This window comes from Myxine glutinosa, chromosome 6, assembly GCF_964187855.1.
Source record: "Myxine glutinosa chromosome 6, kmMyxGlut1.1, whole genome shotgun sequence".
NCBI lineage: Eukaryota > Metazoa > Chordata > Myxini > Myxiniformes > Myxinidae > Myxine > Myxine glutinosa.
Window position 1 is genome coordinate 136418793 of NC_136266.1, and position 14970 is coordinate 136433762.

Here is a 14970-nt window from a genome sequence, read left to right on the forward strand (position 1 = left end):
TATTGCCATCAACGAGCGCCATCATGACTTGGCTCTATCGTATTTGCAGCAGAAACTGCAATTGTTGAACAGAACTGTTGCACATTTTCACTTGCCGACTCCAACGACTGTTCTTCGTCATGAAGGGATTGCCAACATTCACCTACTGAGAGAACTCCAATACGACACGGAGGAACAACAGCGAATCGTAGACGAAAGGCAGCTTCTGCTCAATGATGAGCAGAGAGTTGTCTATGACTTTGCGTGCAGTTGCATCCGCACGAATCAGTCATCAATGATTTTCATTGACCCGCCTGGAGGCACAGGGAAGACGTTTCTTATTAACCTGATTCTCTCTAAAGTGAGAGCGAGTGGAGAAGTTGCCCTTGCGGTGGCCTCATCTGGCATAGCTGCTACCCTCATGCCTGGTGGAAGAACAGCGCACTCAAGGTTCCAAATCCCTCCGACACCGAGGGAAGATGGCGTATGCAACATCGATAAAAATTCCACTATCGCAGACCTCTTTCGAAGTACAAAACTCATCGTGTGGGATGAGTGTCCTATGATCAGGAGAGAGAGTTTCGAGGCTGTGGATCGCACGTTGCGTGATGTATGTGACAAAGACGAGCCCTTTGGAGGGATCTTGACGATATGCTGTGGTGATTTCCGTCAACTTCTGCCCGTGGTGAAAAGAGGGTGTGATGCTGACGTTGAGAATGCGTGCATAAAGAAGTCCTACTTATGGCAGAGCTTTGGAATGTTTCACTTGAGAACTAATATGCGACTGACCGACGGAAGTGGGCAGTTTTCAAGATTTTTGCTCGACATCGGCGAGGATAGAATCGAGAAAAATGCGGACGATGAGATAGATTTGCCAGAGGATATACTGCTGACAGCGAGTGGGCTCTATGAGTGCATCGATACCATATTTCCATCATTCGCCAATCCGATGGAGGTTTTTTCAGCAAGGTCTATATTAGTGCCCCTCAACGATATGATGCGAAACATCAATTCAAGATGCATCACAAGGTTCCCTGGTGCTAGCAAGGAGTATGCTGCGTTCAACAGTGTGACTGAGGGTACTGATGCGACGCACTTCCCAACGGAATTCCTAGAATCCGTTGAAGTCTCGGGATTGCCGCCGCACAACCTCGAGCTCAAAAAAGGATCCCCTATCATTTTGATGCGGAACTTGGACCCTCCGAAACTTTGCAACGGGACGCGCATGATTGTTGAGGACATGCTTCGAAATATTATAGTTGCGAGGATCATAAGTTCAACGTTTGAAGGCGAAACTGTAATGCTCCCTCGGATCCGACTAAATCTGTCGGAAGCTGAGGATATCCCTTTGCAGCGCTGCCAGTTCCCCATACAATCCTGCTTCGCAATGACGATCCATAAGGCGCAAGGGCAAACTATGGAGAATGTGCTGGTCTACCTGGAGAAACCGGTCTTCCAGCATGGTCAGCTGTATGTTGCGCTCAGTCGAGGGAAGAGGAAAGAGAACGTGCGAGTTTATGTAAATGGAGGATCGTCGACAAAGAACATCGTCATCAGAAGTGTCCTCTGACAACAAAATCGTGGTAGTCCACGGGTTGCGTGTTTTTGCTAAAAAAAAAAGAAACAAAAAAAAACGTGATCAGAGATAAGGGCCGAAATCACGTGTCACAGATAAGTGATTTAGAACGCTGGAGAGGTGAGCCTTATGGCTTGCTGGCCCAAATAATCTCCCTGATGATGTCCAGCGTTCGCTTTAGTTCTATTCTCATATCTATTCAAACTGACTGACCCAACGGGTCATGGGTCGTCTAGTATCTATCTATAATTCCAGTAATCTCTGTACGTTTGTACGTCTGTACGTCTGTACGTTTGTCTGTGACCGCTGTTTCTCGACAACTACCGGTCCGATATACTTGAAACTTGCCAGGTATATTGCTGGGGACCCGAGGATGTGCCTTTTCAAGGTTTGAAATTAATCGGACAAGTACTTACCGAGCTATGGCGATTTAGCCGTTCGCCGTTCGCTTTGCCGTTGCGAATGGACCAAACCATTCATGTAAATAGAGGGGGGGGGGGGGGGTTCTGTGGTCGTTCGCTTTGGCTTTGCGAATGGACCAAACCATTCATGTAAATAGAGGGGGGGGTTCTGTGGTCGTTCGCTTTGGCTTTGCGAATGGACCAAACCATTCATGTAAATAGAGGGGGGGGGGTTCTGTGGTCGTTGCAAATGGACCAAACCATTGTTTTTTTTTTGCAGTTTTTTTTTTTTTTGCAGTTTTTTTTTTTTTGCAAGGAACGGGCACCCACGTACGGGCACGTCCTAGCTTATATATAGTACGGGCATGCCCTAGTATATATAAATCGGGATTTAATTTTATTTAAAAAATTGATCCAGACGTCTATTCTCTTTCAAACATTCAAACCGACAGAGGTAGTTATTTAAAACAGCATCTGCAGAATTTTCACCCTTTTACTCAACTCCGTCTCTCTGTTATTTGGTGGAGCAAAAAGTCAACTGAGCTTCATAGATATTTAGATTATGATCATCATATCACTTTGTTAAACTAGAATCCGGGCACTCGGTAGAGCGCACACCTTCGCCGCAGCTACTGTTCTGTACTTGGCATGGGAGTGTATGCGATGTGAAACTTTATGTGAAATGCGATCGATTTTTAAAAATCAGAATTTGAGCAAATCTGTTTCATTCGTCTGTTAATATGCCTCCCCGATTGACAAATCTGCAATTTGAATTTCATTTGAGGTTGAAATGATTGCGGGAGATCGTGTTATAGTGATGACGTCTTGGATGGACATCCTCTTCTTCAGTCGCTCATAACTTTGAGTGAAATACGATCGAGTTAAAAATAGTCAGAATTTGAGCAAATCTGTTTCATTCGTTTGTTAATATGCCTCATCTCTTGACAAATCTGCAATTATAATTTTTTTTGAGGTTGAAATGATCGCGGGAGATCGCGTTATAGTGATGACGTCCTGGATGGACATCTTCTTCTTCAGTCGCTCATAACTTTGAGTGAAATACGATCGAGTTAAAAATAGTCAGAATTTGAGCAAATCTGTTTCCCAAAATCTAATCAAATGTGTCCCGTATAATAACCAATCATCCCACCAAATTTCATGCAATTCGGTTGAATACTTTTTGAGTTATGCGATTAACATACACACACACAGACATACAAATAAATACACAGCGATCAAAACATAACCTTCCGCTTTTGCGAAGGTAATAAGAAGCCAAATCCTTCAGCCCTCCTCCTGATCTAAATGCCTGTTGATTATTATACAGATTGCTTTGTCACTCTTAACCTCCTCAGGTCATAACTCCAGCCCCACCTCAGCCTACCTACTTCTCCCTCCCCCCCCCCCCCCCCTTCCCATGCCTCCTCCCCCCAAGCCCTCTCCCTTCCACACATCTCCCTGCTCTCAAATGTTGTGTTTGTGTGCTTCCCCTTCTCTCCCCATCATGTTTTCCGCTCCCTCTTTTTGTACACCGTCATTTCCGTTTTGTACATTGTGTTCGTGTTTCCTATGCCATCTCCAGGCATTGCAAATCGTCATTGCCGGGCACCGAAGGGTACCACCGAAGGGTAAAGAGAGTACTCAGTTTTCACTCTGGTTGTTTGTTGTACACCGCTCCTTTCCTATGCCATCTCCAGGCATTGCAAATCGTCATTGCTGGGCACCGAAGGGGGCTCGGCAGTGACGCACACTGAAAGAGAGTACTCAGTTTTCACTCTGGTTGTTTCCTTGTTTGTTTGTTGTACACCGCTCCTTTCCTATGCCATCTCCAGGCATTGCAAATCGTCATTGCTGGGCACCGAAGGGGGCTCGGCAGTGACGCACGCTGAAAGAGAGTACTCAGTTTTCACTCTGGTTTCTTGTTTGTTTTCTTGTTTTCTTGTTTGTTTGTTTTCTTTCTTGGTTGTCCGGACGATATCTCAGCCATCCTTTGAGCTAGGAAGCTGAAATTTCGGCACAGTAGTGAGCAAGTCCTTTGTCAAATACGGCATTTTTTGTTTTTTGAATAATCAATTAATTGAGGAGTTATTTAATTATTAGCGTTTAATTAAGTACTTATTTAATTAATTAAATTTCATTTATCTTCTGACCATTATTAACTCAGGCACCTTTTGAGTTAGGAAGCTGATATTTGGACATGCCAATGACCAGGTGATTTGGCTGCAAAGGATATTTTTGATTTATTAATTAATCAATTAATCGATTAATTATTTAATTATTCGATTAATGACAAAAAAAAATTTTTTTTTTAAGTTACAGATTCTGATGAAATAGTGGTAGTTTATGTGTTCTCTGACCAAATTGATTAATAATTTAATTTTTTTATGATTATTATTTATTTATTTTCATTATTAATCATTTATTTATTTTCTTTCTCATTTGGCCAATATCTCAGGCACCTTTTGAGCTGGGAAGCTAATATTTGGACATGAGTGACCAAGCGATGTGGCTATCAAGGATATTTTTGATTTATTGATTAATCATTTCATCTATTAAGTATTTATTGATTAATCGATTAATTATTTATTGAGTAATCAATTAATTATTTAATTTTTTATAAATGACTTATTTAATTAAATTTCTAAAAGATACATCTTCGGATGAAGCACTACTGGTTTAGTTATGCGATTAGCCAATTGATTATGAAAATATTTTGTGATAATCTTTTATTGATTTTAATTATACAATTAATCAATCAATTAGTGTACACCTCTCCCTCCCAATGCAGCCTCAATGAGCTGCACTGCGGTATTGCCGGGCGCCGGAGGCGCCCCGGCAATGCCGCGCTGCAGCATATTTAATTATTTGGCATGGGGCGGTGTACTTTGAATGTATGTGTACTTGTTGTACACCGCTCCTTTCCTATGCCACCTCCAGGCATTGCAAATCGTCATTGCCGGGCACCGAAGGGGGCTCGGCAGTGACGCACGCTGAAAGAGAGTACTCAGTTTTCACTCTGGTTTCTTGTTGTACACCGCTCCTTTCCTATGCCATCTCCAGGCATTGCAAATCGTCATTGCCGGGCACCAAAGGGGGCTCGGCAGTGACGCACGCTGAAAGAGAGTACTCAGTTTTCACTCTGGTTTCTTGTTTTCTTTCTTGGTTGTCCGGACGATATCTCAGCCATCCTTTGAGCTAGGAAGCTGAAATTTCGGCACAGTAGTGAGCAAGTCCTTTGTCAAATACGGTATTTTTTGTTTTTTGAATAATCAATTAATTGAGGAGTTATTTAATTATTAGCGTTTAATTAAGTACTTATTTAATTAATTAAATTTCATTTCTCTTCTGACCATTATTAACTCAGGCACCTTTTGAGTTAGGAAGCTGATATTTGGACATGCCAATGACCAGGTGATTTGGCTGCAAAGGATATTTTTGATTTATTAATTAATCAATTAATCGATTAATTATTTAATTATTCGATTAATGACAAAAAAAATTTTTTTTTTAAAGTTACAGATTCTGATGAAATAGTGGTAGTTTATGTGTTCTCTGACCAAATTGATTAATAATTTAATTTTTTTATGATTATTATTTATTTATTTTCATTATTAATCATTTATTTATTTTCTTTCTCATTTGGCCAATATCTCAGGCACCTTTTGAGCTGGGAAGCTAATATTTTGACATGAGTGACCAAGTGATGTGGCTATCAAGGATATTTTTGATTTATTGATTAATCATTTCATCTATTAATTATTTATTGATTAATCGATTAATTATTTATTGAGTAATCAATTAATTATTTAATTTTTTATAAATGACTTATTTAATTAAATTTCTAAAAGATACATCTTCGGATGAAGCACTAGTGGTTTAGTTATGCGATTAGCCAATTGATTATGAAAATATTTTGTGATAATTGTACACCGCTCCTTTCCTATGCCATCTCCAGGCATTGCAAATCGTCATTGCCGGGCACCAAAGGGGGCTCGGCAGTGACGCACGCTGAAAGAGAGTACTCAGTTTTCACTCTGGTTTCTTGTTTGTTTGTCCGGGCGATATCTCAGCCATCCTTTGAGCTAGGAAGCTGAAATTTCGGCACAGTAGTGAGCAAGTCCTTTATCAAATACGGTATTTTTTGTTTTTTGAATAATCAATTAATTGAGGAGTTATTTAATTATTAGCGTTTAATTAAGTACTTATTTAATTAATTAAATTTCATTTCTCTTCTGACCATTATTAACTCAGGCACCTTTTGAGTTAGGAAGCTGATATTTGGACATGCCAATGACCAGGTGATTTGGCTGCAAAGGATATTTTTGATTTATTAATTAATCAATTAATCGATAAATTATTTAATTATTCGATTAATGACAAAAAAAATTTTTTTTTTAAAGTTACAGATTCTGATGAAATAGTGGTAGTTTATGTGTTCTCTGACCAAATTGATTAATAATTTAATTTTTTTATGATTATTATTTATTTATTTTCATTATTAATCATTTATTTATTTTCTTTCTCATTTGGCCAATATCTCAGGCACCTTTTGAGCTGGGAAGCTAATATTTGGACATGAGTGACCAAGTGATGTGGCTATCAAGGATATTTTTGATTTATTGATTAATCATTTCATCTATTAAGTATTTATTGATTAATCGATTAATTATTTATTGAGTAATCAATGAATTATTTTATTTTTTATAAATGACTTATTTAATTAAATTTCTAAAAGATACATCTTCAGGTGAAGCACTAGTGGTTTAGTTATGCGATTAGCCAATTGATTATGAAAATATTTTGTGATAATCTTTTATTGATTTTAATTATACAATTAATCAATCAATTAGTGTACACCTCTCCCTCCCAATGCAGCCTCAATGAGCTGCACTGCGGTATTGCCGGGCGCCAGAGGCGCCCCGGCAATGCCGCGCTGCAGCATATTTAATTATTTGGCATGGGGCGGTGTACTTTGAATGTATGTGTACTTGTTGTACACCGCTCCTTTCCTATGCCACCTCCAGGCATTGCAAATCGTCATTGCCGGGCACCGAAGGGGGCTCGGCAGTGACGCACGCTGAAAGAGAGTACTCAGTTTTCACTCTGGTTTCTTGTTTGTTTTCTTGGTTGTCCGGACGATATCTCAGCCATCCTTTGAGCTAGGAAGCTGAAATTTCGGCACAGTAGTGAGCAAGTCCTTTGTCAAATACGGTATTTTTTGTTTTTTGAATAATCAATTAATTGAGGAGTTATTTAATTATTAGCGTTTAATTAAGTACTTATTTAATTAATTTAATTTCATTTATCTTCTGACCATTATTAACTCAGGCACCTTTTGAGTTAGGAAGCTGATATTTGGACATGCCAATGACCAGGTGATTTGGCTGCAAAGGATATTTTTGATTTATTAATTAATCAATTAATCGATTAATTATTTAATTATTCGATTAATGACAAAAAATTTTTTTTTTTTTAAGTTACAGATTCTGATGAAATAGTGGTAGTTTATGTGTTCTCTGACCAAATTGATTAATAATTTAATTTTTTTATGATTATTATTTATTTATTTTCATTATTAATCATTTATTTATTTTCTTTCTCATTTGGCCAATATCTCAGGCACCTTTTGAGCTGGGAAGCTAATATTTGGACATGAGTGACCAAGTGATGTGGCTATCAAGGATATTTTTGATTTATTGATTAATCATTTCATCTATTAAGTATTTATTGATTAATCGATTAATTATTTATTGAGTAATCAATTAATTATTTAATTTTTTATAAATGACTTATTTAATTAAATTTCTAATAGATACATCTTCGGATGAAGCACTACTGGTTTAGTTATGCGATTAGCCAATTGATTATGAAAATATTTTGTGATAATCTTTTATTGATTTTAATTATACAATTAATCAATCAATTAGTGTACACCTCTCCCTCCCAATGCAGCCTCAATGAGCTGCACTGCGGTATTGCCGGGCGCCGGAGGCGCCCCGGCAATGCCGCGCTGCAGCATATTTAATTATTTGGCATGGGGCGGTGTACTTTGAATGTATGTGTACTTGTTTGTTTTCTTGTTTGTTTTCTTTCTTGTTTTCTTGGTTGTCCGGGCGATATCTCAGCCATCCTTTGAGCTAGGAAGCTGAAATTTCGGCACAGTAGTGAGCAAGTCCTTTGTCAAATACGGTATTTTTTGTTTTTTGAATAATCAATTAATTGAGGAGCTATTTAATTATTAGCGTTTAATTAAGTACTTATTTAATTAATTAAATTTCATTTCTCTTCTGACCATTATTAACTCAGGCACCTTTTGAGTTAGGAAGCTGATATTTGGACATGCCAATGACCAGGTGATTTGGCTGCAAAGGATATTTTTGATTTATTAATTAATCAATTAATCGATTAATTATTTAATTATTCGATTAATGACAAAAATTTTTTTTTTTTTAAAGTTACAGATTCTGATGAAATAGTGGTAGTTTATGTGTTCTCTGACCAAATTGATTAATAATTTAATTTTTTTATGATTATTATTTATTTATTTTCATTATTAATCATTTATTTATTTTCTTTCTCATTTGGCCAATATCTCAGGCACCTTTTGAGCTGGGAAGCTAATATTTGGACATGAGTGACCAAGTGATGTGGCTATCAAGGATATTTTTGATTTATTGATTAATCATTTCATCTATTAATTATTTATTGATTAATCGATTAATTATTTATTGAGTAATCAATTAATTATTTAATTTTTTATAAATGACTTATTTAATTAAATTTCTAAAAGATACATCTTCGGATGAAGCACTAGTGGTTTAGTTATGCGATTAGCCAATTGATTATGAAAATATTTTGTGATAATCTTTTATTGATTTTAATTATACAATTAATCAATCAATTAGTGTACACCTCTCCCTCCCAATGCAGCCTCAATGAGCTGCACTGCGGTATTGCCGGGCGCCAGAGGCGCCCCGGCAATGCCGCGCTGCAGCATATTTAATTATTTGGCATGGGGCGGTGTACTTTGAATGTATTTGTACTTGTTTGTTTTCTTGTTTGTTTGTCCGGACGATATCTCAGCCATCCTTTGAGCTAGGAAGCTGAAATTTCGGCACAATAGTGAGCAAGTCCTTTGTCAAAAACGGTATTTTTTTTTTTTGATTAATCAATAAATTGAGGAGTTATTTAATTATTAGCGATTAATGAAGTACTTATTTAATTAATCAAATTTCCTTTCTCTTCTGACCATTAACTCAGGCACATTTTGAGTTAGGAAGCTGATATTTGGACATGCCAATGACCAGGTGATTTGGCTGTAAAGGATATTTTTGATTTATTAATTAATCAATTAATCGATTAATTATTTAATTATTCGATTAATGACAAAAAAATTTTTTTTTTTTAAGTTACAGATTCTGATGAAATAGTGGTAGTTTATGTGTTCTCTGACCAAATTGATTAATAATTTAATTTTTTTATGATTATTATTTATTTATTTTCATTATTAATCATTTATTTATTTTCTTTCTCATTTGGCCAATATCTCAGGCACCTTTTGAGCTGGGAAGCTAATATTTGGACATGAGTGACCAAGTGATGTGGCTATCAAGGATATTTTTGATTTATTGATTAATCATTTCATCTATTAATTATTTATTGATTAATCGATTAATTATTTATTGAGTAATCAATTAATTATTTAATATTTTTATAAATGACTTATTTAATTAAATTTCTAAAAGATACATCTTCGGATGAAGCACTAGTGGTTTAGTTATGCGATTAGCCAATTGATTATGAAAATATTTTGTGATAATCTTTTATTGATTTTAATTATACAATTAATCAATCAATTAGTGTACACCTCTCCCTCCCAATGCAGCCTCAATGAGCTGCACTGCGGTATTGCCGGGCGCCGGAGGCGCCCCGGCAATGCCGCTCTGTAGGATATTTAATTATTTGGCATGGGGGCGGTGTACTTTGAATGTATGTGTACTTGTTATATATTTTGTTTGTCTGGTTGATTTGTTTGTGAAGTAAATGTTAGCTCTTTCACGAGCCTCGATTCAGTATACAAAAAAAACAAAAACAAACCCCTCCCCCCTTCTGTGCCTCACTGTGGTGTCATCTTACTTGCTGGCGTCATGTCCACCTGATCGAGCATACATTGATATTCTGCAAGCTCCTTGATGAATCCAACAATATCCACGCAGTCCTCGGGCTTTGCCTTCCTGATCATGTACGATGCCATGGGAATAGGTTTTCTAATCTGTTTGAAGAGAGCAGGTGGACAGGTTGGGTGTGTGACAAGGACAAATCGATTCGATTTTGGTGAAGATCCAAATCTAGATACAACAATGTTTTAATTTTTGTAAGTGATACTTCACTGTTGAGTGATAGGGCCAAAAACGATATATAGCATGATATCTCAAAAAGGTGTGAATGACTTATGACAAAAGTTTGGGGGCTGTGCCCCTCAGGAAAATATTCCTAATGACGTCACCTCGGGTACCATAGTTTTAACCAGAGCCTCTTATGTCAGTATTTATTTGTATAATATAAACTGATTAACTACTTCCACAAAAATGAGCCTACAACATCCAAGTGACATTTCCTATTATGGTAAAAAAATTCTTTCAACGTTCGGTTTCTGTGTAAATGTTCGATAAGCATGTGTTCTACTTTCTTGTATGACCACCGATTTATGGACATCAGGTGACCCGATAGTCAGCTGTGTTGACCAGTATATTTATATCAAAAACAGCCAACAGCTTTACTCCAGGTTTATGTGTATTACAACTGGTATGCCAACTTTACTATTTGTTTTTTTTGGAGAGAGGCTTTGGAGTATTGGTTCTCATCCATCAACTCTGAAGTAGCACCATAAGGAGATATACAATATAAGTAGCTGATCAAGTCCACCTCTTGACAAGATCACGGACAATCCCCATCTGTTGGCATCCATGGGGAGGAGGAAATTCCTCTTGTGAGAAAAGTGGCGCCATTGTTGTGACTTCGCTAGTACCCAGAGTATCTCGTGAAGTGACGGGAAGTGACGACACTTCCCCCAAGCTCAGTGGCTGTGTTAAGTGTTTGCTCCTTAGTATGTCCGTGTGTGTGTGTGTTTGTGTGTGTGTGTGTGTGTGTACCTCCAGGAAAATCTGCATATATTGATCAAGAGGTGGACTGGCCAAAAGGTGGACTTTTTTTGATATTGGTCGCGAGTGAGTTGAGGCTTCCCGTGAAAGGAATTGCCCGCTACATCGTCACAAATTGCGATTGCTATTAAACCTGTGTCTCAGGGTTTTATCACCAAGTGTGAGCTATGGTTGGAGGGGAAGGAAGAGCCTCCAATACAGGCCGATGCGCCATTTTGTCCTCGAAGAGACTGTCCGCTGGGTGCACCTTGTTTTGTCACTGCTCCCATATCGACATCATTGTGTGGAGCGCCGTTGGTTTCCATATCCGGCTCAAATGCCATATCAACCTCTCACCTCGTAACTCCTCATCTGCCGCCGTGGCGATACCTGCCTGTTCTCGTAGTTCTGCACAGCTTCAACCAGTGTGGGGATCCGTGCACGGGCTTTGGGGAATGTTGCATTCCACTCACGTTTGGCGTATCATGAGTGAGTTGAGGCTTTGAGAGCATTGGGGAATGATGGTACTGTAGAAGAAGGACTACTACAGAAATCCAAATTAATTAATACTATCGAATTAATAAGTTCCCCTGTACTTAATTGTAGTTCTTGCAGGAAAATCACAGAAAGTATTGTTATGTCTGGTGGGTAGTGATATGTAGAGCAGAATAGAGCTGAATAGGTAACATGCTTCGAGATGTCGCGGTAAGGACAACTACCTGTAATAAGTTCATGAGTAGGCGTTTTGTCGGTTAAGATATGTAATTGTGAATCTACCAGGAGATTCGGGTGTTAAGTAGAGTAGGGATTAAGGAGTAGCGCCCCTGTGTGTGTTCTCACCTGGTTAGCCAAACCTCTGTCCCTTTTGGCACTGCACACCACTTAGACATTCCGACGGATCCCTTAGAACAACACTAAGTAACGCCCTCCCCCCCCCCCCCCGACATGACGTAGGAAGAAATCAGGCCAGGACACCGCCACATGGCCGCCGCCATCTACGCCTCCGATGGGCCTATCCACCTCGAGTGGCATGTGCTATGACACCAGGAGCAGGAGCAGGGAGCGTGAGCGGAAGTGACGCAGTGGGCGTGCACCTGGGCGAGTCGGTGGAGGTTCTGATTGGTTGGCAGCGTGCCAGGGCTGACGGCACCGGCCGAGGCTATAAAGAAGAGCGCGCGGAACTCAGCGGACCAGTTGGATTCCTGGCAGCGCAGTTCAGAGATCCTGAGCGAGAGAGAGCCCGAGTTGAGTTAGCAGCGCGGTGCAGTTCAGAGCCCGAGGTGAGTTGAGCAGAGATCGCAGATCCTGAGCAAGTTGAGAGGCAGTTTGTGGATCCTGAGATCAGAGATCCTGAGCGAGAAGATCAGAGATCCTGAATGAGTGCCGAACGCCATTTTGTGGGAGCAGTTCGGGGATCCTGAGCGAAGACGAGGACTGTGGTTCGAATCGACCTCGTGTGGAGCCGGTGGCCTGCGTTGGATGCGTGGTGCTTGGAGCGAGGCCTCGTGGTGTGCGGTCGGGGTGAACGGAGCGGTGTTGGATGGCAGCCACCAAGACGACAAAGATCAGATAAGCCCGAGCTCCGCCGTTACACCAGTACATGACGTGTTCTTTTTATTAATTCATAATCCCTCGTTTTGTTTCTGATATCTGTGTGTGGGGACGTCCCGAGTTGGATATTTTATTACCGGCGCGTGCTTTTCCTGTCCTTGCTTTTTCCTGAATAAAACCCATGTATTATTTTTATATAAATACCTGAACGCAGTTTTCCTGGTTGATTTTAATAGATAAGGCTGCGGGGGCTCTCGCCGCCCCCCTCCATGCCACGCGCTTGGGTAGCTGTGGTTTCGGATTTCGGAATCCGCCATCGACTTTTCGCCTCGGAAGTTAAAGCCTTCGCGATCGGCATCCGTGACCGCCTGATATTAATTTCGGCGGTTGCGCTACAACTGGTGTCAAGAGTGAGGCTCTGGGCCCGTCGGACAAATTTTTTTGTCCGCGGCGAGACATCGACACGGTCGGGCGTACATCGCGCTTGACGTTTAGATGAAAATTTTTCATAATCGAGGCGGAGAAATTTGTATAGTCGATTGGGCGTACGGAGCGCGATATCGCGTCTTCAACAAATTTAAATTTTGTTATTGGAATTAAAATAAATACGCGCGTGGGAAACGACCTTCCGAAAAGCGGATGTCGGAGGTCGACGAAATGGAGATGCGTAGCGAGGCTTCTGTCAGTGTAGGGAGTGAGCCGGAAATATGGGAATTAGGGGTGAGTCTTGGAGCCTCCCCCGTCCCGAGCACCAACTTATCCCCTCCCCTGCCGGGGAGTCGGGAGCAGTAGGAGCGGCCCCGAAGCCCGACCAGATGTGGATGCAAATGATGAGGGAAATGAGAGACGATATGAGGGAGCAAAGTGAGCGAGCCAGTCGGGAATTGAATGACAAAATTGGAGGGATGGAAAATAACATGAGGGAGAGCAGGGAGCGATTGATTAACAACATGGATGCTTGGATTGAAGAGTTGAGGGAAGGACGAACGAATGGTGCCGACAGGGCACATGAGAAGCCAAAAGTGGCAGAATTTGAATCTGAATGGGGGGAAGGCAAATTGGGAATTGCAGCGGGAACCGCATATGTAGAGGTGAATGTGGAATGCCAACAGGTGAGCGAGGAATGTGAGAATTGTAATAGGGAGTGTTTCCCACCTGGTGGCCTGGTTGTTTATCGGGACCGTGTGGATTCCACAACACACCAACAGGGGGAGAAATTGGAATTCTTGCAGCACCAGGGCGGTGGTTCGGAGCAAGAGGGGGTAGAGTTATTGGGGGTCCGGGTAATGGAGCCGGACCGGGTATTTATTGGGGATATTGGAGAAGACCTGTCGGAACCGCAAATGATGGGGGATGATGATGAGCTTGATGTGACACAGCGGCTGGGGACCTGGGACAGTCCCATAGAGGTAGAGTTTGACCATGCCCAAAGGAGTTTGGGGGATGAGGTGAGTTGGTCCGAGGAGGTGGTTGTGGTGACCGTGGGGACTCTCACCGTACACTACGATTTGGCAATGGAGGATCCGAAATTGGACAACCAGTTGGGGGAGTGTGTTGACTCCGGGCTGGATTTGGATCTTGGAGGATCGGGAGATAGAGCCTCTGGAGATTTGGTTCCCGTAGCGAATGTGGAACAGCAGCAGGGAGGGGCAGAACAACCCGAGGGAGTTGTTACCTGCAGCTGCGGTTTGGCAGTGGAAATGAAAATTTCTTAAAGAAAATCTAAGAAAATTAAAATGGGAGATTGATGTGGAGCAGCCTTGGATGGGGTTGGTCCCCGGGCTGCAGGATTTGGACATGGGGAGGTCAATGGTGATGGCCTCGGGCAAAAGTTGCCCGTTTGGAAATTTTGTGATGCCAGCCAGCTGGGGGGGCTGTGCTGGCGAGATTTGGACGTGGGGTCTAGCCATGGGTGGCATGGTACGACCTGGGCCCCACGGGGGGTCTGGTGGAGTGTGGTGTCCCTTGTCCGTCGGGGCACCGGCCGGGCGTGTGGCTCGGGCCGGGCGTGTGGCTCGGGCCGGCAGGGTCCCCAGACCCTGGTGGGGGTTAAGACCTCCAGAGGGTCCGAGGTGGTTTCTCAAGACTGGGATGGCAAATATTGAGGACCACTAGGAGGAGGTGTTGTGGGTCGCGCTTTGGTGGTGGCACCGCGGATGGCCAACATGGGCCTGATGTAGTGACCACCCGGGCATGCGGCCTGGCACCCTCTCCCTGAGACTTTGGGACAACCAGCATGTGGTGACCTGACATGTTGTGTTGGTCTATGGACGCGGGTCGAACCGAATGGACAGGGATGGACATAGCCTGCTGGACAACCATT

The 14970-nt window shown here is 41.4% G+C and overlaps 1 protein-coding gene across 3 annotated transcripts in view; it reads right to left on the reverse strand.

Annotated features, from left to right (window-relative positions):
• LOC137430338 (thialysine N-epsilon-acetyltransferase) overlaps positions 1-14970 on the reverse strand; it is a 54439-nt gene that overhangs the window by 17156 nt on the left and 22313 nt on the right. For all 3 annotated transcript variants that reach the window (XM_068121133.2, XM_068121132.2, XM_068121134.2), the window contains one exon: positions 10093-10228. In XM_068121133.2, the coding sequence (XP_067977234.2) occupies positions 10093-10228 (136 nt within the window). The remainder of the gene's footprint in view (positions 1-10092; positions 10229-14970) is intronic.